Below are 27,457 nucleotides of genomic sequence, written 5' to 3'. Positions count from 1 at the left end.
CACAAACCATCCCTTGAAGAAAATGGCTGGGGAAAAAAAATTTCTTTGCCTGGAGCAATTCTTCATCCACAAACTTCACAGAGGATTTCAAAAGTCCAATTATACTTACCTGCATTGTACAGAACGTTCTCCAGGTGATTTAAATCTTAATTCTTAGCTTTCCTTTTATTCTGAATAAGGAAGGCCAATTTTGAGTTACTGAGCAGAAGAGTAGGAACAGACTATCTTGGCGAGCACTGGGCTAACATCAATGGTGAGTTGCCCCCAGTTCAGACCAGTTCTATAGAACCGGTAGTAAAATTGGCGGGAGGCTCCACCCACCGACCCCGACGTCATCAGGAAGCTTTTGCGAATGAGTGACCCCGTTGCGAACCAGTAGTAAAGGTAAGTAGAACCCTCCCCTAGCTAACATGGTGTGCTGGTGAGAAAGATGGAATAGAATTGGTACAGGTGTGAAATCTATTATTAATTTGGGGGCAAGCTTGATATCTGAAGCTGTTGTACTCTTAAGATAAAATAAGCACAACATTTGAAGAAATCTGGGAGGGCGATGCATCCAAGTTTGAAGAACACATTTGTGGGTCCCTGAATCTGCTTTCATGTTCCTGGTGACTTGATGGCCATTTTGACTTCCATTTCTATCTTTCAGTCCTGAGAATTCCTAGAGACGTGATGGTGAACCTATGGCACGCGTGCCAAAAGTGGCATGCAGAGCTATCTTTCCATTTCCTGTTGCTCTTCTGGGTTCCAGCACACCAACCAGCTGGTCTTCATGCATGCAGGAGCACTGGAAACCGGAAGAGCAGCTGCCCAGCGTGCATTCACACACCAGGAAGGTGATCGTTCGGCTACTGGTGCACGCATGTGCACCTGCCAGCTGGTCTTTGCGTGTGCATGCACGCCAGAAACCAGAGACCAGGTGGCCAGTGCTCATACAGATGCTGGAAACCGGAAGATCATCTTCCTCTTGTGCTCCTGTTTCGGCACTCGGTGCCAAAAAGGTTCGCCAACACTGTCTCCTATCCTATTACTAATATATCCTAATACTGCTTTCTTTGCAGATTAGCCAGGATCAACTAGACAATGCTGTCTTCTAAATAAAAAAGAACTCCATTGGCTCAAACTTGATCCCTGGTGAGCTCATGAACATGTTCGTGTAATTTTTTTTTGGCAGCCACGTGGAAATACTGTTGGGTTTTTTTGTTCCAGAATCGTTTTAAACTTCTTGTAGCCAAGCTGATTCCTGCTGGTTTTTCATGGAATTAAAAGATGATTCTGGATGGATATCTGCCGTTGGAATAGCTGTTCACACATTTTGTATTTCACAACTCCATCAAGTCCTAAAACTTGACTATTTTGCTTTTCTTGCCTGCTTGCATTCCTTACAGAAAAAAGCAAGTGAGCCAATGCTGATTTTCTTCTCAGTTAAAGAATTAAAAAAAAAAAGTATGAAATTGTTTCAAGGCTAACATATGCATAAGGAAACAAATGCTTGCTACAAAGGAACTAAATCACACATTAAAATGATAGCGGGACTGCAGATATAAAGATTCACTTCTTTGTATTAATGAACTTTTCAGCAGCGTAAAAAGATGACTTTAAAAGATGCTATCTCAGGTGCTCTTTTAAAAAGTGTGTATTCAATTGGATGACAATTCTTGATTGGAATTTCAAAGTTATATATTCTGAAAGAAAGAAAAAAACCGATCAAATAAGATTGGATCAATAAGAAGAAGGTCAATGTCCTGAAAGCTGAATCTGATCTATATAAGCAAAAAGTATTAAAAAATATCAAAGCCACAGTGCCAACAGCAGCTTCTAGAAATGATCGTTGCAGATTAAAAAAAAAAAAAACGATCCACAGAGCCACTGGGTTTTTAATTTAAAAATCTGCCAGCTAGGTCAATCTACTGAGCAAGTGGTTTTAAACTGAATTGCTGCATTTCTTTTTCATGCCACATTTTTTTACGAGGTTAGATGGGCAAATAATTTATTGCTAGAGAGATTACAATCTCTGATATTCCGTTGTCTACATCCATTCCCAATGTAAAAAATACTGAAGTAGAGACAAGGATTCCAGTCTTAAAAAGAGATCAGAATTGAAGAAGTCAACTTTCCCTGGATATCTTGCATTCTTCTTTACTTATCTCCGAAGAGCAAAATAAGAACTCATTTTAGCAGTCAGCTACTAGATGAAAAAAAAAAAAAACCTGTCAGTTTCATTCAATTTCTCAATTATTCTATCCTATGTTTAGTTAAGGGACATGGTGGCTCAGTGGCTAAGATGCTGAGCTTGTCGATCGAAACGTTGTCAGTTCAGCAGTTCAAATCCCGAGTGCCGTGTAATGGGGTGAACTCCCGTGACTTGTCCCAACTTCTGCCAACCTAGCAGTTCGAAAGCACGTAAAAAAGGCAAGTAGAAAAATAGGGACCACCTTTGGTGGGAAGGTAACAGCGTTCTGTGCACCTTTGGCATTTAGTCATGCCGGCCACATGACCATGGAGACGTCTTTGGACAGCGCTGGCTCTTCGGCTTTGAAACGGAGATGAGCACCGCCCCCTAGAGTCGGGAACGACTAGCACATATGTGCGAGGGGAACCTTTACCTTTACCTATGTTTAGTTAAGCTTGTTTCCACAACATTTTGAGATTGTCTTTAAAAATAAAACATGAAAACCTGGGCTTCCTCCTCCTTATATACAAAATTAAATGCAATGTTGCTTAATAGACATATTTTTTAAAAAAAGCATAAACTAAAAGTTTAAATGCACACACACACAAACATATAAACACGTACACACAAACACACAATGTTTTCCTAAGTAACCACACACAAATGTTTCTTCACAAAAGAAACACCTCATGCACCAAAGTTAGGTAGAAAAAACTAATCATTATCCCCCAAAGAATACGAACCAATCCAAACAAATTATTTAGCCGTGCATACCAGTTGTAAACTAAAGCGCCAGACTGTTGAACAAGCTCTTTGCAGCACGATTGTGAGGTGTGCTGGGTTAAATTAAATCTATTCTGCAAACTGAACAAAGAAGGGTTGCTTGTTCTTGGAATCGATAGGCTTAGCAAATAAATTTGTAGCTAATTGGAGAGCCATTTCAGTACACAAAATTGGTCACAGTTTGCCTCTCTGTGCTCCTTACGTCTTTTGCCGCTTGCGTTGCACATATCTCCGTTTTAATTGTTATGAGCACTCTGACTTGCTCAACGATCCATTGCAAGATTATGATGCAATTCTTGCTTATTACAGCACCTTGGCGTTTGCAGCATCTTAGGCGCTCCAGGTGCCAAACAAAGCAAAGTAGAACCTCGTTTCATGCTTTGTTCTCACCGTGATGGAGAAAATCAAAGGAGGGAGAGGGTGGGGTCAAGGAAAAAAGGCTAAAATGCATCAATGCAGTTTTCTATGTTTTCAGAGCAGGCACACATTTGAAGTCTCCTTTTCAAAGGTCACATATACGAATGGAGACAAAACACAAATTCCCCTTACTGAGAAAGTAGTATTTTTATCTAACTCAAGCTAAATTTCTACATCATTTGTGATTACTGTATGAAATGGAGTTTTCATATAATTTGCAAGAACATTGTTAAACCAGTTAGCCTAGTGCACCACTTTTAGTATTCCATAATTTTATTTAGCCATGGTTTGTCAGATAAGTTTAGGGTGAAGAGATTTGGGCCGCAAACATCCAGATGACCTCTAGATGGCAGCACAGAGATACAGAAACACTAACTCTTTGCTGCCATCTGTTAGTTTTCTAATTGTTTAAAAACCCAGATTAGGAAGGTCTAATATAAATTGTACACTATCAAATAATTTACTAAGACTGTATTACTATTATTCTTCTCTTCCTTCCTAGTATCTATCTCTTCCCACTTATTACTATAACCATGTTGCTTGTATCTTTCAATTTATATTGTTTTTATTTGTTTCCTAGTACGATTTGATAGCTTATTAGTAACCTTGACTATCACTAAGCGTTGTAGCTTTTTATTCTTGATGAATGTATTTTATTCTCCTTTTGTACACTGAAAGCATATGCACCAAAGACAAATTCCTTGTGTGTCCAATCACACTTGGCCAATAAAGAATTCTATTCTATTCTATTCTATTCTATTCTATTCTATTCTATTCTATTCTATTCTATTCTATTCTATTCTAATACATTAAGTTATAAACTCTGCCTTATAAATTACAGTAGCTGCATTTTTTTCCATATGAAGTCATACACGACAAATAAAATACACATAGCTAAACAATGAAGTGCCTAAGTGCATATAACTATGAGGTTCTTTAGCTGAAGTCATACATCAGTAGTACATTAAATTTTGTGGAAATCCTGCCACTGTAGTTGTAAATCATGGATTAGCATAGCCACTGAGGATCTGATAACCAATCTGATCTCTCAGGTAATCTATCCCAAATATTAGATTCTTTCTTAGCAGAAGGAAGGGATGAGGGTATTCTTTATATAAATAAATAAACAGGAACAACGAAATTTTAAATTTGGGGCAATACCTGTATTTCTTCTCGGTTATGCAAGTGCATTCTGCAAAGCTTTTATACATATTGAAAATAACCAGATTCTATGTCCCCCACCTCTAAGGAGAACAAACCGTTAATTCTAAGAAGTGTCCTCTAATGCAATCTAAAATTTACACACTAAAATTCTGGCTACTACTCCTACTTCTACTACTGTGCCTTTATTATCCCCTCCAGAAATAAAAAGAACATTAACTGTGCAAAAAAAAATAATGCATCCCACGCTATTCTTTCCCCCAAAGGATCAAGATAAAAATGAACTATTATGATGCACTTAGAATGGAAGAATATATCACTGCTCTTAGCTGCTGCAAATTATGGCATTGCGGATTTCTGTGGCTCTCTAGATATGTCAAGCTGAAGATCAACTCTGGGATAGTCCTGAGCAGATGGACTTATGAAAGGAAGTATTATTCATCATCATAGAATAGAATAGAATAGAATAGAATAGAATAGAATAGAATAGAATAGAATAGAATAGAATAGAATAGAATAGAATAGAATAGAATTCTTTATTGGCCAAGGGTGATTGGACACACAAGGAATTTGTCTTGGTGCATATGCTCTCAATGTACATAAAAGATACATTCGTCAAGAATCATAAGGTACAACACTTAATGATAGTCATAGGGAAACAGTCAATATAAATCTTAAGGATACCAGCAACAAGATTACAGTCATACAATCATAAGTGGGAGGAGATGGGTGATAGGAACAATGAGAAGATTAATAGTAATAGTAGTGCAGACTTAGTGAATAGTTTGACAGTGTTGAGGGAATTATTTGTTAAGCAGAGTGATGGCATTCGGGGAAAAACTGTTCTTGTGTCTAGTTGTCTTGGTGTGCAGTGCCCTATAGCCCCGTTTTGAGGGTAGGAGTTGAAACAGTTTATGTCCAGGATGCGAGGGGTCTGTAAATATTTTCACAGTCCTCTTTTTGACTGGTGCAGTGTACAGGTCCTCAATGGAAGGGAGGTTGGTAGTCATTGTTTTTTCTGCAGTTCTAATTATCCTCTGAAGTCTGAGAGTACCAGGTTGGGAGAAGCTTTCTGGTTAGCCCTTCCTCAATCCTCTTTAGGACTTTGAATAATGAATAAAAACAAATCAATTTTAACGTTGGACTCTGCTTTGCAAAACGTTGCTTCCTTTAGAACAGAGGTCTTCAAACTTGGCAGCTTTAAGACTTGGGGACTTCAACTCCCAGAATTGTTTACTCAATAAATCACATTTGGCTGAATTTAGAATAACAAGAGCTGCATTTTATATGTGCGTTTGGAAAGGGGTACTACATTTTCCTCCTAATGCAGGGGTCTTCAAACTTGGCAGCTTTAAGACTTGTGGATTTCAACTCCCAGAATTCTCCAGCCAGCAAAGCTGGCTGGAGAATTCTGGGAGTTGAAGTCCACAAGTCTTAAAGCTGCCAAGTTTGAACTAGAACTAGCTTCACCGGCTGATCCAGCTTGGACTTCAAAAGCCTTTGCCTGTATCAGCAAGGGATTCTGGGACTTGAAGTTCACGCCGCAACAAGCCGGGACGATTTGCTCCGCCCTCAAGGTAACGTAGCTTGGGCCAGGCCTCTCCCGATTCGCCGCCGGTTCCCCATTCGGCTCCGCCTCTCAGCCAATAGCGAGGCCGTGGAGCGGCAAGGGGCGGAGTTGTGTTTGTGTGGAGGGGCTGTCAATCCACGCCCAAAGAGCGAATAGGCCCGTTTAGGTAGGAGAGGCGAAGTGGTTGAATGTAGAAGGTGGAAAATGGCGGCTGCGGATCTCGAGCCGGGCAGGTAATGAGAAATCAAAGAGTCGCCGCCCGTTTTGCGGGCACTCCTAGCTGTGGATTACGGGTTATGGAGTCCCGGCTCCTTTGGAAGGGGGCCTCGTGGGGCGAGAAAGCTGTAGAGACTAGCAATTGGTTTATATATTACATTGTATGTATTGTTTACACTCACACACACAGACACAGACACAGACACACACACACACACACACAGAGACACAAACACACACAGAGACACACACACATAGACATAGACACAGACACAAACAAACACACAGAGACAGACACACACAGAGACACACACAGAGAGACACAAACACACAGAGACACACAGACAGACACACACACACACACACAGACAGAGACACAAACACACAGAGACAGACAGACACACACACAGACACAGACACACAGAGAGAGACACAAACACACACAGACACAGACAGACACACACAGACACAGACACACACAGAGAGAGACACAAACACACACAGAGACAGACAGACAGACACACACAGACACACACACAGACAGAGACACAAACACACACACAGACACACACACAGACACACACACAGACAGAGACACAAACACACACAGAGACAGACACACACAGAGACACACAGACACACACAGAGAGACACAAACACACACAGACAGACACACACACAGACAGACACACAAACACAGAGAGAGACACACACAGAGAGACACAGACACGCACACAGACAGACACACAGACAGACACACACAAACACAGAGAGAGACAGACAGACACAGACAGACACAAATATATTAAGATAAAGAATGAACTGTTAAAGAATAAAAGAGAATAAATATGAACCAGCAGGAAAATTAGAATTTGAGGGCGAATGAAGATGCTGCTTATATAAGTAAGCAAAGAAATATTGAGATGATTAAAAAAAAGGAGAAAAAAAATTGTGGCAAAAATTGTAATTGAGTAAAATGTATTTGAATTTGATAAAGTGTAGAAGATAAGATATGGCCAATACTCTGTTGAAAAAAAAATGTGGGTGAATGTGGGTGGGGGACCAATAAAACTTGATTTAAAAAAAAAAGAAACACACACACAAACAGACAGACACACACACACACAGACAGACAGACACACACACAGACAGACACAGACAGACACAGACACACAGAAACAGTTGGAGTTTTCTTAAACGCACTTTTAAGGCTTATTTATTTATTTATTTTCTTCCTTTGAAAAAATGGAAATATAAATTTATAATCTAATTATAATGTAGTTAATGCAATATGTAGTGTAATATATAATATAATAACATAATTTAAAATAATTGTAATATGATATATATATATGCATGTCATATAAATATTATATTAAATATAAAATATGTTCAGTATTGCCCTTGATAGTACCAGGATTCTAAGAGTAAAGTTTTCAGGATTCTTTTTTTAAAAAAAGAAAGAAATTGGTTGTTTTAGAATAGAAGGGAGGGGAGGGGAGGGGAGGAGAGGAGAGATTGGCCAAGTGGCATTGGACACACAAGGAATTTGTCTTCGGTGCATACACTTTCAGTGTACATAAAGAAAAAAAATAAAATATATTCATCAAGAATCATAAGATAACAACACTTAGTGATACTCATAGGATACTAATAAGCAATCAAATCATACTAGGAAACAATAAAAACAATATAAGTCGTAAAGATACAAGCAACATGGATATAGCCATAAGTGGGAAGAGATAGGTACTAGGAAGGATGAGAAGAAGAATAGTAATGCAGTCTTAGTAGTTAATTTGACAGTATTGTGGGAATTAGTTGTTTAGCAGAGTGATGGCATTCACGGAGAAAACTGTCCTTGTGTCTTCTTGTTCTGGGGAAAAAACCTGCTGGCAAGGAAAAGAGATGAGCAAGGTACATACTTACATTCTGATTTAGCGAGCTGACACAGTTTGATAATATCAGAACATGTTTTTTAAAAAATCCAGGAAGGAGAGACATTAGCAATTCAATATATACATATAGAGTACTAATGTTGTTTTTTAGGTACATGAAATTGCTCTGCACACATACACAAACATACATATATACAGAAATATACAGTACATATACAAAATATATAAATATTTTCAAAAGTGGTATTAAAATCTAATACACCATTAACAGAATAGACCAAGATCCAATGAGTTTAACAACTTATTGCTAAGTAAATGAGATCCCCACCCCACCCCCTGTAGCCTAAAGAGCTGAAATTGAGGATTTTTCATCCTTGGATAATCCCCAAAACCAATTTTTGGATAGACAATAATCCCCTTTTACTCAAGAATTCAGCTTTTGATGAAAGTTAGCACTTATTTGTAAAATGCTGATTCTGCACTGTTAGCATTATTAGGCAGTATTCACAACAGAGCACAAGGTCATTGGACTATGATAAAGCTAAGTCTCTTATTGAAGAATGCAATAACCCTAACTCAAAATTAAGTGGTACGTTATTCAAGGCAGTCCATTGCTAAGATTAAACAGTATGCACAATTCTAAGTGTAAAATGCAGTACAGGATAGCGAAGATTATTGCTAAGTGATTGAATGTATGTATTTGGATTAGTTCTCCAAGAGGATTGGGGCTGTTTAAATTCAAACAGTTTTGTAAATTTATATACTGGCCTTCTAGAACTGTACCCAATTCCATAAAGTTGCTTTGGAGTGTATAAGGATGCAAACATGGCCCTTTATGCAATTCTTGAAAACGATCTGTTTTTCAGCATCTTTAACTGGCTTATTATAACTCAAGTAAGAATCTTTTCCCCCCCTCTTCTAATGCTCTGCGGAATCCACTGTGGCAATTATTTTACATTTATTAATCTAAATGATACGGCATCCAGTAAGACCACATAAATATTTCATTATTAAACTAAGCTGTAAAACTATCAGACCCATGCTTTTTTCTCTTAAAGCAAAGGTCATACTGTTCAGTATCATGTGTCTGATTCATATTGTGTTTTTTATAATAAATCTTACTTTATTGCAACAGTTTTAGTCCATGATTTCATTACCAGCAATACAAGTCTTATAGTGAGAACATTTCAGTCCTGTTTCATAGCAAGTTACAGCTTTGGATTATTTTTCTTAATAAATAAATGAAAAGTGTAATGTTTTCCACTCATTTATTTAATTGGTTCTCTTTATCTAATTTTAGGATTTGTGTGGAGAACAAATCATGCTTTAGGTCATGTTTATACAGAAATATTGAAAATTGAAAAGGGTTATCCAATTTTTAAGAGCCCTTGTATGTCTCTTTGTTTGCAGTAAAGGCAATCTATTTGACAATATCATTTTTTCATGTTTCTTTTTTGCAAAGATATCGTTATCGTAGAGTGACATTTTTGCCTGTTTTCTTTATAATAAAGATTTTGCTCTTTTTATTTATTCCAGAATGAGCATAAAAGAAAAAGCAAAGCTGCAGTTAAGGAAGTTTGACATTGGAGATAAATTTTCCAACATTCAATTAGCAAAAGCCTCAGTTCTTATCCCATTAATGGTCAAAGATGGAAAGCTATGTCTTCTTTTCACTATTAGATCAATGAAGGTATGTAAATATGAAAGCCAAAACTAATTTCACTATTAATTTGGTGAATATTTTTAGAAACATGTGAAAGGAAAGGCTAAAAGAAAAGGAGAGAACACATGTATAGAAATATATTCAGTCTGGATCAGCAGAGCTAACACTGACAGTGTCTCCTTTTGAGGCAGGAATGCAATCTCTGTTTGGACTTCCTTCTATAGGTAATCCTTGACTTACACATTTGTTACACATTTGAGCCCCACATTTCCTTTGTTAAGCCAGTCAGTTATTAAGCGAATTCTGTCCCATTTTACGACCTTTTTTGCCTCAGTTGTTAAATGAAACACTGCGGTTATTAAGTTTGTAACAAGTGAATCTAGTTTCCTCATTGACTTGGCTTGTCAGAAGGTTGGAAAAGATGATTCACATCACCCCAGGATACTGCAACTATCATAAATATGAGTTGGTTGTTAAGTGTCTGAATTTTGATCGTGTAACCATAGGGATGCTCCAGTGGTCGTAAATGTGAGAAATGGTCATAGCTTACTTTTTTGAGTGCTGTTGTCACGTCAAACAGTCATTAAATGAACTGGAGTCAAGGACTACCTGTAGTTAAACCTACCTTTGTTCTCCCTAACAGTTTTCACTTCCTTTTACATCGCAATCTCTTCTGTTTTTCCCTACTAATAATCAACCCATCCAATATAGCGCTGCCTTTCTTTTCTTACAGCCATTAATTAAAAATTTGATGCAATAAATTTGAAAGTTGGACTATCTGAGGACAGGGTAATGTTTACATCTTGATTTCCCTTGGGTCTCTTTCATTTTGTCACCAGCAGCCAAAATAGCAAGAGACTTCAGCAGCAGCCCAGGTAAAGATGTTAAATGTGTTTGCTAAAACAAGTTGCTTCCTTAAATCTCCATGAGCTGGAAGAATAGCTTAATTTTCTGAAGGTTAAGAGGAAAAAAAAACCCACTTTTATCTTTCTTTTTCTATAATAATTCTGGTCTGTCTTGTTAGATTTTTAAATTTTTCATTTTTATTTTATTTACAAATGCTTTGTAACCAACCTGAATCAGAGGTAGCTTGGTCTAAGTAGTTAAGGGTGTAGTTGAACCGGAGTCAAGACTGAACAAATGCAAGCAAACAGGTATATTCACACATATACCTCTACATCTACCTGACACAGTATATGAATAAGGCAATTAAATAAATACTAATTTTGTTTGGATTATTCTTTCTAATGTACCCACATCTTTCAGAAACAGTTCTGCTGAATTATCTGGGTGTAGAAAATAGGATTTTTCTCATGCTCTTTGGCTAGTGTATTTTATTGAAAATAATCTTAGAGATTTCATCTTTCAGGATGCAGGTGCTTTAAAAGTTACTTGTTGATTTCTTCTTTTCTTCTATTTTTCCCATACTTTTTTGTTTAGTTGATCATCTTAGTTTTTGGGTTGGAACATGCATATATTGTGCATGCTTAGCATTATGACATTGTTTTGCAGTGTGAAACCACTTATGCCCCACACCCAGTTGTTATCTCACAATAACTCGTTTAAGATTATTCAGTAACTCCCTTAGGATTATTGGATTATTCAAAACCGATACCATCAATTATAGGAAAAGTTATGAAAGTCTGTCTTGTTCATGTCTGTGCTTGCTAAGTTCCTATGTTGATGGTACTGATGTTGAATGAAAACGACAATGGAGACGAAGATCAAGAGATTGCAAAGAACAATTGACCTAATATTTGGATCTTTGTCGTCCCTGAGTGGGTATAATTTGAGATTGGAGATTATATTTAAAATGGAAATGAGTGCTATGAAACCACACAGGATTTATGCATACCAATTGCTAAATGGGAGTTCAGTTTGTTGAGCCCATTGATTTCAGTGACTCTTAAGTTTGACTAGTTCTTGATCTAAACTAGGATTTTATAAGTGCAGCTAGTCTTAAAGTGGCATTATGGATTTCCTAAGAGAGGGCAAAAGAAGAAAGGGACGACAGAGAATGAGGCGGCTGGATAGAATCATTGAAGCAGTCGGGTGGGAGCTTAAATGGACTCGGGGGGATGGTAGAGGACAGGAAGGCCTGGAGGAACGTTGTCCATGGGGTTGCGATGGATCAGACACGACTTCGCGACTAACAACAACAAAAGAGAACTCCATCTTGGCATGATGTGATAGTTGGAGCCCAGTGATTACTGCATCTTGTGACTCCAAATGGATTTTTTGTATGAAAAATTGTTTGTTTTCCTGACTGTCCCAAGTGTCTTCTCTAGTATTAGTGTTCAAACATGTTGGTATTCTTTTCTGTTATGCTTCTTCCAAATCCGCCTTGCACATCCATAGTGTCAAGAAAAAGCATTGCCTGAAGAATTCTAATCTTTGTTATTTTAGATGTAACATAGCATTTGCAGTATCCTTTTCAAAGCCTTCGGTGCTGCTTGCACTGCAGGCTAGGTCCTAGACTGCGATGTGTTTAATTAAACTAAAATATTTCTTGACTTTGTTGTTGATGATCGATCCTAAAAGCCATTATTATTATTATTATTATTATTATTATTATTATTATTATTCACCAATTTATAAGCGAAACATAAACTCAGAAATGCCAAACTGGGAGAACACGATTGTGGATTTAAGATTGGATGAAGAAACTTCAGCGATAATAATAATTACACATCAAACAAGCCTGAGTGGCGTAGGAGGCTAATGCCTCCTACTAAGGCAGCATTTAACATCCAGCTGCCTGCAATTACTGCAAGTTCAATTCTCACCAGGCTCAAGGTCGACTCAGCCTTCCATCCTTTCTAAGGTGGGTAAAATGAGGACCCGGTTTATGGGGGCAATAAGCTGACTTTGTATAAAATATACAAAAGTATGAAGGCTATTGCTTAACGCATTGTAAGCCGCCCTGAGTCTCCGGAGAAGGGCGGCATATAAAAATAAATAAAATTTAAAAACAAAACAAAAACAATAACATGTGCTTATCCCAGGTCCTTGAAAAATACTTGATAGGTGAATCAAAATGGCAAATCTAGTCGAAACATCTGAGGGATTTATGCAACCAACAATGTTAATGTTCTAATTCCAGTTGAGAACATCTCCAGGAGAAGTTTGTTTTCCAGGAGGTAGAAGTGACCCAACAGACACAGATGAAATTGCCACGGCTCTTCGAGAAGCTAAAGAAGAAGTGGGACTTCTTCCTGAACAGGTTGAAGTCATCTGTAGACTTGTTCCTGGAATAGATAAAGTAGGTACTGTTTGTCTGAAATATTTCAAAGAAGCTGTAAGTTGTTTTGAATGGGCCTTAAAAAGGGATACAACAAATTCACGGAGGATAAGACTGTCGGCAGTCACTAATTAAAATGACAATAGACTTAATCCGGTGGGATGCGGTGGCTCAGTGGCTAAGACGCTGAGCTTGTCGATCGAAAGGTCGGCAATTCAGCGGTTCAAATCCCTAGAGCCGGGTAACGGGGTGAGTTCCTGTTACTTGTCCCAGCTTCTGCCAACCTAGCAATACGAAAGCACCTAAAAATGCAAGTAGAAAAATAGGGACCACCTTTGGTGGGAAGGTAACAGCATTCTGTGCACCTTTGGCATTTAGTCATGCCGGCCACATGACCACGGACATCATAGAGTCTCCTCCTAGCACAGCGTCCTTTTTCCTCTGCTAACCAGAAGTCCGGTTCCCCCACATAGAGTCTCCTATTAGCATGTTTCCTTTTTCCTCTGCCGACTGGAAGTCGGTTCCCCCACTATAGAGTCGTCTCCTAGCGTGGTATCCTTTTTCTTCTACCTGTCCTAACTGAAGGCCCTATCAATTGTGGAGCCGACTGGCAACAGGGAGCCGCAGCAGAGGGATGAAAGAGCCACATGCGGCTCCAGAGCCACCGGTGGCTGACCCCTGAGATAGTCTCTCCACATTACAGTTACAAGTTGTAAAAGTCGTAAAGAATTCATCATGCGGCCCACCTGATTTAACTTTTTCTTGTGGCAGTTGTTAAGCGAGTCACCAGGATTGCTAAATGAATCACGAGTCGTTAAGCAATACGGGGTATTTTGCTGAACATTGGAAGCAGATGCCTGTTAAAACATCATGAATTGGAGTCACATGACCACAGGACACTGCAAATGGCCATAAATGCGGGCCATTTGCTGAGCGCCCGAAATGCAGCCACATGGCTGGGAGGGCAGCCATTGGAGCTTTGGAATCAGATCAGTAGTACCGTATTTTTCGGACTATAAGACGCACCGGAGTATAAGACGCACCTTAGTTTTTGGGGAGGAAAATAAGAAAAAAGCTGATTGGCAGTTGGATCAGCCTCCCTGAATACCTCCAATCAGCTGTTCCCAGAGGTGATTTTAGCAACAGGTTCATTGGTTGTGAGCTCTGTGCCTTGCTTTTTTTTCTGCCTCTGAAAGCCTCCAAAACAGAGCTTCAGGGAAAAAAAAGGCTTTTTTTCTGAAGCTTCTTTCAGAGGCTTTTTTTCTGAAGCTTCTTTTAGAGGCTTTTATTTTGAAGGACTATCTGTACTCTGTTCAATCTCCTTTCTTTGGTATTGGTATATAGATTAACCTCTTCCGATCTGTTGGTTATTGTGTCATTCTCCAGATTTGTTTACATAACTATGCTAACAAACTTTAGTTAGAACTTTTACTGATTCTTCTTTTGTTGCTTGCCATATTATTTTAAACAAAAGCCTTTCAAAGGCTTTTTTTTTTCCTGAAGCTTCTTTCAGAGGCTTTTTTCAGCCTCTGAAACCTCCGTTTGAGAAGCTAGGCGGGGCTATATTCGGAGTATAAGACACACCCAGATTTTCACCGTCTTTTTTGGGGGAAAAAGGTGCATCTTATACTCCGAAAAATACGGTACATTTTGGGGGAGAGGGGGGGTCTGTCTTAATTTGAACATTTGCTAAGTGACCAGTTGTAAGTGGAGGACTATCTGTATTTTAATTGTGATGCTATCTTTTACTGACTTCTTTATAAACCATTCTGGACTGCTCCAAGAAGAAGAACAACATAAATAAGGGATGTGCAAAATTCATTGACCTGGGAACTCTGGAATGCTCGGTTGACCTCTATCCAATGCCATTCCAAGTATGGGTTACAGTAGTTTTCAGGAATAAATCTTCCATGATGGAAGCTTGTTTCACACCTCAAACCAAGACCTATGAAGTTTACACGTCCTTCATATTGTTTAGGTAGTACAGGGCTTGTCCCCAGGTGTCTTCAAAAACATTGAGATTCCATTCAGAGTTTTAAAAGTGAAGACTATTATTTTTCATGGTCTCTTGTTCACATTCAGTAAGACTCTGGAGACCCACCCCCCTCAAATTTATTTTGTAATATGTTTAAAGCGAAGTGGAAGAGTAGTCGGTTAGAAACATTAAAGTTTTAACTATAACTTTTCTTCCTTTTAGACTTCTTCTGTCGTAACTCCAGTTGTAGCCTTCATAGAAGACACTTTTCAAGCCCAACCAAATCCAGAGGAAGTCAGCCACGTGTTCTCAGTACCGCTGGAATATTTTATACGCCCTGCGAAACACAGAGTTGTACCTGTGGAAAGAAAGGGACAGTCTCCATATTTGATGCATTTCTTTGACTATGATGACCCAGAGCATCAGATGTCATTTACAGTGTGGGGGCTCACTGCCAATTTTGCAGCCTTTGTTGCTCTTGCAATTTACGGGGAGAAACCGACGTTTGAAGTTGAATTTGACCTGGATAATTTGAATTCTTCAGCTGAGAAAAACTTTATGACGCGCTACCATGGCGTAAAAAGCAAACTTTGACAGGTAACATTGTAATATTTTTTTTTTCAAATGTAATTGAAACTCTTGAAACTATGATCCATGTCTTGGCTGAAATAATTTGGTTAATTTATATTTATAAATCACGTTGGAAGCGTATAATTGCAGGAATCTGTTTTTGCCACATTCGACTGTGATAGGGTGGTGTTTAATTAAATTTTTAAAATATAATGATCATTTTGGGCCACAGTCTCTTAATGCTTGGCATTTTATCCTTTTCCTTTAACTCAAAATGCCAATAGAGATAATACAGGGGGACTGCTTGCGCTACCAGTGCAAATTTTTTTTGCACGTTTTATACAAATAAAATTCATTTTTATTAGATTTTTAAAAAATATTCTCCCTTGTCTATATACCTACTGGGCTCTTTAATAGGTCGCTATAGGGCAGTGGTGAAATCCAAATTTTTTTACTACTGGTTCTGTGAGCGTGGTTTGGTGTGCCTGGCTGGGGAAGGATACTGCAAAATCTCCATTCCCACCTCACTCCAGGGGACGGATACTGCAAAATTTCCATTCCCACCTCACTCCAGGGGACGGATACTGCAAAATCCCTATTCCTTCCCCACTCCTGGGGGAAGGATATTGCAAAATCTCCATTCCCACCCTACTCTGGGGCCAGCCAGAGGTGGTATTTGCTGGTTCTCCGAACTGCTCAAAATTTCCGCTACCAGTTCTCCAAAACCTGTCAGAACCTGCTGGATTTCACCCCTGCTATAGGGTAAAAAGATAAGTTATTTTTGAGAAACAGAACTGTCATATGCACAATACGAGTTGCAGTTCAGGCGGAAGCCTCTTGGTGGAGTTTTAACTACTCACTACTGCAGCATCTGCCCTTTTAAAACCGTTCAATTTTGTTTTGTAAATGTTGTCATTACTGCTACTCTTCGATGTACATTTCTTGAAATTGAGAAAAAAAAACATTGAAATGCTTTCTAATGATGTTACCTCCTACTGCATGGGTAAGGGGAAAACAAAAAAAAAACCTTCACTATTTCTCTAGGGATTTGACTTGGTCAGTGATGCTGCAGAATTAATCCTTCACTTGGATCACACATTTTAGGTATGTATGACCTTTTTTTTTTTTTTTTTAATTTGATGTATATGCCGCCCTTCTCCGGAAACTCAGGGCGGCTTACAATGCGTTAAGCAATAGCCTTCATCCTTTTGTATATTTATACAAAGTCAGCTTATTGCCCCCACAAACTGGGTCCTCATTTAACCTACCTTAGAAAGGATGGAAGGCTGAGTCAACCTTGAGCCTGGCGAGATTCGAACCTGCAGTAATTGCAGGTAGCTGGTCTTAATAACAGGGTGCTTTAAACCACTGTACTACCAAGGCTCCTTGCATTAGGCACCCTTTCTCTCAAAGTATTGCAGTCGTAATTGTGCTCTATTTTTCATATTGAGATGGGAATCATAACTGAAGGATGTGATATGTTCTTCACAAGAGATGCTACTGCAGAACCCACATTTCTGCAAATTAAGTCCAGAAGCAGTTGCTTCTTGGTTATTCCTCTGATATTACAGAACTGCCACTTTGAAAAAAAACGTTCCAGGGATGGGATGGGATGGGATGGGATGGGATGGAATGGGATGGGATGGGATGGGATAACAAGAGTTGGACGGGACCTTGGAGGTCTTCTAGTCCCACCCCCTGTCCAGGCAGGAAACCCTACACCACTTCAGACAAATGGTTATCCAACATCTTCTTAAAAATTTCCAGTGTTGGGGCATTCACAACTTCTGCAGGCAAGTTGTTCCACTTATTAATTGTTCTAACTGTCAGGAAGCAATAAGATTTAAACTATTTCTGCTATAAAACCACAATTTATCCTAACATTCTGATAACTTCACCGGCATCTAAGAGATGGACAGGGTCTCAAGTCCAACCTTTTTTTGCAAGAATACTGTGGCAAATGTACATCAGCCTCCTTCATTCCACCTGTACACTTTCTCCATCCTATTTTTTCCAACTACAGGTACGCCAAGAGGCTAAAAAAACGAAGCAGGGGGGAAAAAACAGCTTCCAGGACTTGAGAAAATATGCGAGGGAAAGGAGAGTGTTTTTGTTTGAAAACTGAATTGTAAAAAAGAAGAAAAACATACCCAGGGTTATTTTGGGGGCTGGAGGGAATGAGGAAAGGTTCATATAAGAACCTGCAGACGGAGTAGGATTTAGCTGTTGTAATTAATTCTCTTGTCTACCAAAGGTGTTGCCATAGTAATTTGGTTTGGCTGAGGAATTAAAACGTAAAAACCTCTATCCATGGAGCAAGTCAAATTGTTTGGAAAGGTTTGGTTTGGTTTTTTCTTTTCCTGGAAGAGGAGGAAAAAAATCAGCACCAGGGACTGTATTGTTCTCATTTTGTGAGAAATAACAGGAACATTTTGGCATTTAAAAAAAAAAAATCAGGTTTTTAAGTTAGGTAAGATGCATCACTTTTTGACCTCGGGTGTTTCATAAATATGATAGCCACATTCAGATATGCACTTCTTGAGTTTCTTCCAGGTTCCCTGATTTAAAGTCTGAATTGACAAGTGTTTCTATTCCCACCGTGGCGAGCAGCAGAGTTGATTCTTTCTTCTCCAACTCTCTTAAGGGCATGGTCTGGGGGCTAGTAAATCTGGGCTGCAGAATTCTCTTTCCTGCCAACCAGCAATCTTCTTGGTCAGTACAGCCCACGCTTCGTAGCTGGAAGCAAAGTCAAAAAGTCAATATTGGGGAGAGAAAAAAAACCTTTGAAGAATAAAAATGGAGCTATGCAAAGGGACTCAGTGGTTCAGTGGCTAAGACGCTGAGCTTGTCGATCAAAAGGTCAGCAGTTCAGCGGTTCGAATCCCCAGTGCCGCATAACGGGGTGAGCTCCCGTTACTTGTCCCAGCTTCTGCCAACCTAGCAGTTCGAAAGCACATAAAAAATGCAAGTAGAAAAAATAGGGACCACCTTTGGTGGGAAGGTAACAGCATTCCATGCGTCTCTGACGTTTAGTCATGCCGGCCACATGACCACAAGAGACGTCTTCGGACAGCGCTGGCTCTTCGGCTTTGAAATGGAGATGAGCACCGCCCCCTAAAGCCGGGAAGAACTAGCATATATGTGCGAGGGGAACCTTTACCTTTACCCTTATGAAAAAGCAAGTAGCATGTTGAAGGAACCATAAGGTGTACAGTAGTACTATATGAAAATAATTTTAAAAAGAAGCATAATTGTCCAATGAGTGCGCTTCAGAGCATGAACTGTTGACTATCACCTAGGAAAGAAATGGATCGTTATATCAGAATTGTAAATGCAACTGGTTTACGGAATGCTGTCCTGCTAAGGCTAAAGGTGACCTCCCAAAGCCTTAGATACAAACTTCAGACATCTGAGCTACCATACCTTCTTTGTTCAACCATGTTTAAAAAACAGCACATTGTGATTTCTAATCCTGCAAAACCGTTGAGGCTTTAGATTAACGGAAATATATTCTCTAATCTAGTTTATTATTTTTTTTAAATTTGCAACATTTATTAAAACAATCCTGGTCTTAACCACGCTGGATTGCACACAGCCACTCAAACCAAACCAAACCAAACACACATATATATAATAAAATTCATAGTCAATTAGAGGTGCAAGAAAAAATGTACATGGAAGAAGCGGTCTCCATGCCTTAATCATCTGGAGCCAAAACCCAATTGAAAAAGGATGGTTCTTTATAAATTCAAGAACGGAAGATGCCTTCTTAGACTCCACGTGTAATATATATCTCTCTATATAAAAGCGAAATACCACTCACGCGTTACCACGAAATCTCCAGAACAGTACAGCCTACAAACTTGAAATTTAGCACGTATGTTCCTCTTGGCTTCTAGGTGCTCGCTAAGGAAGGATTTTTTGAAATGACCATCAGATCATTAGAATTTCTTATTATTATTAACAAGCTCTGATGCTAAGGAGTTAGACTTTCTACTCCCCCTCCCCACCTGAAAAACGCTCTGATGCTAAGGAGTTAGATTGAGGGAGAGAAGGGGATAAAATAGGAGAGGCCTCTGTGGGGCAAACCTGAGGGAGAGAAGGGGATAGGAGAGGATCAATGGGGCAAGCCTGAGGGAGAGAAGGAGGAGATGATCAATGGGGCAAGCCTGAGGGAGAGAAGGGGGTAGGATAAGAGAGGCTTCTGTGGGGCAAGGCTGAGGGAGAGAAGGGGAGAGGAGAGGCCGATCATAACTACTCATTAATTTTCAAGCTGTAAGTGTCGATTTATCAAGCCCAATCACATAGTTTCGTAGCGGAGCATGGGTATCCAGCTAGTTCCATGATATAAAGGCAACCAAGAGAATGCCTAGGTCACAAAACTAGCTGGGAAATTATAAACAGCAATGAAATGGTGCCTCTTAATCACAGATTTAGAAATACATGCTTTTGGGTTGAAATTTTGCCACCGTCTCTTTGGAATGTAGGCTATCTCTTTCCTTGCCGTTTCTAATTGTTATACAGTTTCTGATATGTAAAAATAGAAGACTTGTCCTGCTGGGCAGATCAAATATCCACCTGTCTAATCCAGCATCCTGTTTTTCACAGCTGGCAAATGCAGATGTTTCCAGGAAGGCCACAAGGGGAGCCTGATGAAGGCATTCATTGAACCTTGAATTTGTTCCCCCTCAACCAACTTTCAGTGGCTTCCTAATTCGGAAGATAAAACTATTGTGGCTAAGAGACGTTGGGTTATTTTTGTTTTGTTTCTGTCTAATAAAAATAGTGTGGGTAAAAAAAAATGTAAGGAAACAAAAACGATGTACATGGAAGTGTAGACCTACTGTTGGATAGATCTAGATCTATCTATAGAAACTACAGATAGATGATAGATAGATAGATAGATAGATAGATAGATAGATAGATAGATAGATAGATAGATAGATAGATAGGACAGATAGAATCTACTGTTCTAGGCCTCTGACATACTTTTCTGTGGGTGCTTCATCATTGCAGGTTTTCAAGAAGAGAAGAGACTAGGTAGCCATTTGTCCAGAATAGTATAGGGCAAGGAGGTCTCTTTCAGCCTTAGTGTTCTATGTTCCTCTCCCCCATGGCATTCTGGAGGTTTTAGAATAGAATAACAGACTTTGAAGGGACCTTGGAGGTCTTCTAGTCCAACCCCCTGCTTAGGCAGGAAACCCTACACCACTTCAGACAAATGGTGATCCAACATCTTCTTAAAAACTTCCAGTGTTGGAGCATCCACAACTTCTGGAGGCAAGTTGTTCCACCGATTAATTGTTCTAACTGTCAGGAAATTTCTCCTTAGTTCTAAGTTGCTTCTTTGGATTTTTCTGGAAGTCAAATCTTTTGATCTGGTGTTCTGAAAGAAAAAAGGGGACTATTTTAGGACTGGACCAAGATTACAAGAGTATATCCCACCCTTCTTCCAAAACATGAACATTTGCAAAGGCAAACCCTAGTAATTTCCCATAATATCCTGGAGTAGCAGCATGTTGGGATTTTAAAATGACAGAATGGCAGTTTAAACTGCCAAGTTCTCTCAACGTCAATTCTGCACTGTTAGTTTTAAGGCACATTATTTGCTTAATATATATTTTAGTTGTTTAATACATTTTATTTGCTCGAGTCGGTAAAGAACGTATCTTCTGCTGTGAACAGTTATAGACTCTTTTTTTCTGTGCTGTGAATTATTTACACTTTGCTGCTTTTAATTTTTTTTTTTCCTGTTGCAATCTATTTGACCCTCCCTCCCCTTTTTTTGGCCTGCTATGTTATAAATGAAATTGTGTTCCAGTGACCTTCATTGCATGTTGCTATGGAGCTGGGTTTTGTTTTGAATAAAAATTTAAAAATAGAATATGTAATTTAATCATAATATTTTCTATTTATTCAACTTTTATGATTATTATTCAGAAAGTGACTCTCTACAGAGAGTTGAAAGCCACACAATGCAAGTCAGAAAATGATGATGATGATGATGTTGAAAATCAGCTGTAAAATATGTAAATTATCCATTAGTAAAGCATTGTATTGTCTGCAGGTATGGGTCTGAAATTATATAGAACATGTTAATTCTCTTGCACACAAAAAAGGTTTTCACTGTCAACTTGCTAGTAACATTCTCTCCATTACCTCATAAAATTATTCACATTCTTTTTTTTAGGAACCAGGGAATTCAAAATTAATTAGTACAGAATTGCCCTTGTTTGCTTATTCCAGTAAGCCATGTTTTAACTAAGATTGAGATCACTATCCTGATTCATTGATAGCATTAAGCTACATTGACAAAGTGCATGAATACCAAAAACATATAATGCATAGAATACTATAGAAACAATGAATGGCTAGATTTACTTACATACCACTCCATGCGAGTAGGTTTTAAATCACGGTTTGTAAAACAAACCTTAGTAGCCAAGTCAGCACATACGGCTAAACACTATATACCTAATCAACTCAACATTCTTACAGCATTCAATTAAATGAAAACGCTGGACTGATGCTTCTTCCTAGTGTTTGGAGACAGTATTACAGGCTGTTGTTTGTTTCATGCTCATCTTATGCTAACCTTTTGGACTCCGGTAGAAGAATATGTGCAGGACTCCAGTCTCGTGGACTCAGTAGTATTTCCTTCATGATGTTGTCATGACAACTACATCTCTTAAACCATCGCAATGTACAGCATGCTCTTTTAGCAAGCAAGGAAAACACAGGCATTGGGTGCCCACCAATCTGTAATACCAGGGAAGAACGCATGTGGTGGATTTGATTACTATTTTAGTGTTTTCCACAATGACTCTGAACTTGGTATGGAGGTACTTAAAGACTGACTACAGTCAAACTACATTTTTAAGCAAATTTACTTTAAATACGGGAGACTTTTATTCCCATATGCAACAGAGACTTCCCGAATTGGCTGCAAGAAGGGGAAATATTCTGTGATTATTATAAATATTCCTGTTGGGGGGGGGAGGCTTTTTTGGGAAGCCATAGCGTCTAACTTATGGCATAACTGAAAATTTATTCTGTGCCATGTGTCGGATGAGTGTTGGGGAATGAATGGAGCCTGGACAACAGAGTAGTGAATGAGATCAAAGCATAATTCGTGATTTTTTCAAAGCGTTGCTAACCACATTTTTTTCCTCCTCAAAAACACCATCCGCTTAAATTTTATCGCATGTGGAAATTGTTACAGAAGCTCTATCTTCTTTCTATGTGCTGAATTAATTATTGGAGAAGCCTGGAAGACTCCCAGATTTTTATTTTTGCATTTCAGAACATTCGGATAGACTTTTATCTTTAGGAAATACATATGCATGCAAATGGAGATGCATTCTCAGTAGCCAAACTTCAATTGAGCACGTAGTCCAGGAACTGAGCTTTGAGGCTTTCTCGTCTGTAATGCAAATATGCACGCATTAATGTTACAGAACTAGGCAGCATCCATTTCCATGCTACAATTGGCAAAGTTTACTATAGATTGTTGAGATATGTGGAATCTCTGTTGTGGAGAGAAAAAGAGCAACTGGGAAATGCTGATACTGGAACCAGACATGCAAGAAATAGCTATTTTGCTGTATAAGCTGAAAGGAAGAAAGTTCAAGGAATTGGACAGCAGAAGGAGTCCTAAAATTAATTACATATTGCTTCCTGTTCCAACACTTTCTATTTAATGGGACTGGACAGATACCTCTGCTGTCTGACACTTTGCAATGGATCTTAAATGTATTATGCATTTAAGGAATTTTCATCCTATCTTCTGACTGTTAATTGGTATTGGACATGTAGAACATATTAACTAAATAAATAAATGCTCCTTGTGTGTGTCCCGTTTCTCTTCTAGAACTGAGCTATAGGTTTGTTCATGGAATCCTGCTGTTCTTAAATACAGTGAATGACACTATTTCATTCCAGCAATAAAATAACAGTCAGATACTTGGCATGATGGACCTTATGCTACATTGAACTGAGTGTAGCACTGTCTTGTCCTTAATAGAAAAAATGGCTATGCTTATATTGTGCCTTAAGCGATAATGTCAACCCAGTCACTGTTTTTTTAAAACCATGATTTAGGGCTCAATGTAATAGGTTGAAACTAGCTTTACCTTATATCCCACTTAACAATAAAACATAAGAAGATATATTGATTTTGGGAATGTTCTCCCAACATGACATATATGTTTCAAGTTCTTCTTATCTAAGCTTATAAGAAATGGCCTAGAGGATATTGGTAATCTTAGACCTAAGTTTGAAAGGACACAATTCATCACCAACTTTAACCAGAAACAGAAGATGTCAGAGTGTTTACAGTGTGATTACTATTTTGAGACAACCCAGGAGCAGAATACAGGACACAGTGGTTTGTCATTACAAACAGTGGTTTATATACAAGACTTCTATATACAGACATACACATGGTAGGCACATACCAGGCAAGCAAGCAATCTTCAACTCTACACAGAGAGCTACAATGCAGATAGAACACAACGAGGGGAGAGAAATACGCCCTCTCATGACCTCCCTTATATAGACAGCTTCTTAAAGTGGCAGTAACCCTGCTGACTCATCCTCAGTTCATCATCTTGATTTACAGCCTTACAACGGCTGGTCAGCTTTAAATCTTCATTACCCTGACAGAAGAACCCAAAGTGGGGAACTCAAATTATGAGTTTGAGGCAAGGATGACCTTTTTTAAAAAAATAAAAAATGGTACCCTTCTTTCAATATTCTTAAGATGCTATTTTGATTATTCATCCAGTAGTGAAAATCTCTTGACATTCTGATGGGCCAAACAGCATGGACTGGTTTGACTTCTTTTCTTCAAATGCTGCCACAGCTCTTGGAAAATGCTCACCATTTCTTTTAGCCCTTTTTCATTCTCTGGCTTCCTCCTGCCAATTCAAATGAACGTTTGCGGGGATTTGGACTTGGCTTTGTGACAAGTGCACCGTTAAAAGATAAAACACTGTGTTTCAGAGGTCCCCTTCAGAATTCAGCAGTGGGAGCCCAGTCATCCGTTATTCGGTCTGAAACTTGCTCAGTTTTCCCTAATCTATTTTGATAGCTGTGCCTGAAGACTCCTGGTGATGTTTAAAGGATTCTGTTGAAAGCCAAACTACATGCAATTGGGAATTCATCCAGCAATTTCATTGAATCCAGGCAGTGCAAACAATTCTAAATTCAAGCCATAAATTGAAATAATTGGTGGATATTCAATAAATATTGAAGAAACAAATTCATTCCAGCTTGTGCCTTTTTTCCTCCCTCATGGAACATTGAAAACCTATTTGAAACACATTTATTTATATCCCAGTGGGCATAACCAGTTAGGATATTATAATCTCCAAGTGTAATTTTATTAAACTAAAGGTGCCCGTTGAAGAATTCTCTGAGCCTTTTTTAGTAACTTCATATGTAATAAAGTGCAGCAGTACGGTTTGATTGGGGCTGAAGCAAGAATTTGGCTCTTAATAGTCAACTACCAGCTTAAATTCTTTCCAGTAGGTTTAGCATCTATCAATTATCAATTCAATCAATGTAGAAATGCAAAATTTTAACAGAATTTGCAATTCATTTGTTAATTCATTCATTTATTCATTCATTTGATATACTGTGTATTATCGCATCTCACTTACATGACTCTGAAGGGCTTATAAAGATTAAAAAACACAAAATCAATACAGAAATAACCCCAAAGCATAAACACAAAACATTAAAAACAATAAAAACCATTAAAACATACAGATGTAATCAGCAGGAGCGTGTATGGCAAATTATCTCTGGGTTTAAAAATGGTAGGCAAAGAATGTTTTATTTGAAACTGTCAAGTAGAATTGTTTGAATTCAATGTCACTTATCCTGGTGAATTTTTTATTCTTTCCCAGCTGAATATGCTCCATAGGACTTTTAAGTCTGGACTTGTATATTTGGTAAAGTATAATTTGAGATTTAATATTCCTTTATTGTACTGTTTCCCCAATATATTTGTGCCACCTATATTTCCCTGTTATGGACTAGTAGAACTGACCCATTATCTATCTCTTTTATTTTGGCAGTTACATGTTCAAAATGTTCCCCTGAGCATGGCCAAATTTTGTACTATTTCTTGGAGAAACTGCCAAACAATCCTTTCAGATTTGGCCCAATTATGATCTAACTGGGGCCCAAATGTTATTTAGCTTATGCCAATATGCTCGTGATATTTCTTCTTTATTACTTGTTATCTGTTTGTTTATATCCTAGCTTTATTAGTTTTACAAATAACTCAGGGATGTTGAAGATATCCAGAACACCTTCCTCCTCCTATCTTATCTACAACAATAAATCTGTTAGGCTGAGAGTTGGTGACCGGCCCAAAGAGACTGGCCCCACGTTTATGCCTAAGGATGGACTAGAACTCACTAACTCCGGGTGTTTGAGCCAAACTTTTTCACCCAGCAGATTTTGTTGTATATGATGGGACTAGAACTCAGTCTCCTGTTGATTTGCCCAAATTCATCTAGCTGGCTTTCATGGATACAGTGGAACTAGAACTCACTGTCTCCTGGTTTCTAGAGTGGTGCCTTCTCCACTAATCTGGTTCTTTTTTCTTTTATTCATCCTGGTCTGTTTTAATTTATCCTGGGCACAAAGCAGTGGTGAAATCCACATTTTTTTACTACCGGTTCTGTGGGTGTGGCTTGTTCGGCGTGGCTTGTTGGGCGTGGCAGGGGAAGGATACTGCAAAATCTCCATTCTCACCCCACTCCAAGGGAAGGATATTGCAAAAGCTCCATTCCCACCCCACTCCGGGGCCAGCCAGAGGTGGTATTTGTCGGTTCTCCGAACTGCTCAAAATTTCCACTACCGGTTCTCCAGAAGCTGTCAGAACCTGCTGGATTTCACCCCTGGTGCAGAGATGTTTCGAGCAAACCACAATTTTGTCAGAGTGATAAAACCTGCAGTATGATACCATGATACAAAGTCTACTCATTACATATTTGTGTGCAACATTGTGATGGATACTTTGCATTACTATGTTGCAATGAAATGTTCATTATTTATCCCATATAGATACAACATAGAAGCCCATGACTGCCCAAAAACTATAATAAAGTGTGTATGTGGATTTGTGTGAGTATATTCAGATTTGCACATATATCTATTTATTTGGCATTATATTTATTTGGCATTATAATATATTATTTGGCATATATTTTCCATACATAATATCCATAGTCACAGTCTTCCCGTAATTCAGCCTTCCTTCAGAGCTGACATACTCCATTAAAACCCTGAAATGCAACGTAAGTGATAATGACACAAAACCACGTTACATTAAATTCTACATGGTTTTCTTTTTTTTTTTCAACTGCAAAAAGAGAGAAAAATGTAATGACATTAGACGATTAAAGACGACCGACGGAAGGAAGCATGCTAATGAAGCACCCAACATGAAGAACAAAGCAAGTTCAAGTAATTGCTTTGAAGCATGCCTGTTTCACTAATAGGCTGAATCCATTATGAGCAAAATTCTATCCTGATATAGAAAACTAAAAATAATATCTAGTCTCTGGGCTTTATATAAGCCATTCCAATCCGTTTTCTCATGCCCAGGAGCACATTCTTTTAATGGGCACTAGCAATTGAGTCCTTTGGATATTGAATTCCTTCTCTTCTGTAGGATTAATGGGTTTGCACTTCACCAATAATATAGAGATATGCACACACGTGTACACACACACACACACACACACACACACACACACACACACAAAACACAAAGCT

General features: G+C 38.6%; 1 protein-coding gene across 3 annotated transcripts; it reads left to right on the top strand.

Annotated features, from left to right (window-relative positions):
* Positions 1 to 6,261: 6,261 nt before the first annotated feature.
* NUDT7 (nudix hydrolase 7) lies at positions 6,262 to 25,620 on the top strand. 3 transcript variants are annotated; one of them, XM_070952798.1, is made up of 6 exons: positions 6,262 to 6,337; positions 9,752 to 9,905; positions 12,982 to 13,140; positions 15,317 to 15,691; positions 16,709 to 16,768; positions 25,576 to 25,620. In XM_070952798.1, the coding sequence occupies exons 1-4, from the start codon at positions 6,309 to 6,311 to the stop codon at positions 15,686 to 15,688; spliced, it is 714 nt and encodes a 237-aa protein (XP_070808899.1). In that variant the 5' UTR covers positions 6,262 to 6,308; the 3' UTR covers positions 15,689 to 15,691; positions 16,709 to 16,768; positions 25,576 to 25,620. The 3 variants fall into 3 exon arrangements, with proteins under 3 accessions (XP_070808899.1, XP_070808898.1, XP_070808897.1); XM_070952797.1 differs by lacking the exon at positions 25,576 to 25,620 and adding an exon at positions 20,273 to 20,507; XM_070952796.1 differs by lacking the exon at positions 25,576 to 25,620 and adding an exon at positions 17,688 to 18,025.
* The last annotated feature ends 1,837 nt before the right edge of the window (positions 25,621 to 27,457 follow it).

The sequence above is a fragment of the Pituophis catenifer genome, unplaced genomic scaffold (genome assembly GCF_029215685.1).
Source record: "Pituophis catenifer annectens isolate HBS135680 unplaced genomic scaffold, rPitCat1.0.hap2 SCAF_13, whole genome shotgun sequence".
Classification (NCBI taxonomy): Eukaryota; Metazoa; Chordata; class Lepidosauria; order Squamata; family Colubridae; genus Pituophis; species Pituophis catenifer.
The sequence above is the reverse complement of the archived record's forward strand: the minus strand, read 5'-3'. Positions and strand labels throughout refer to the sequence as shown.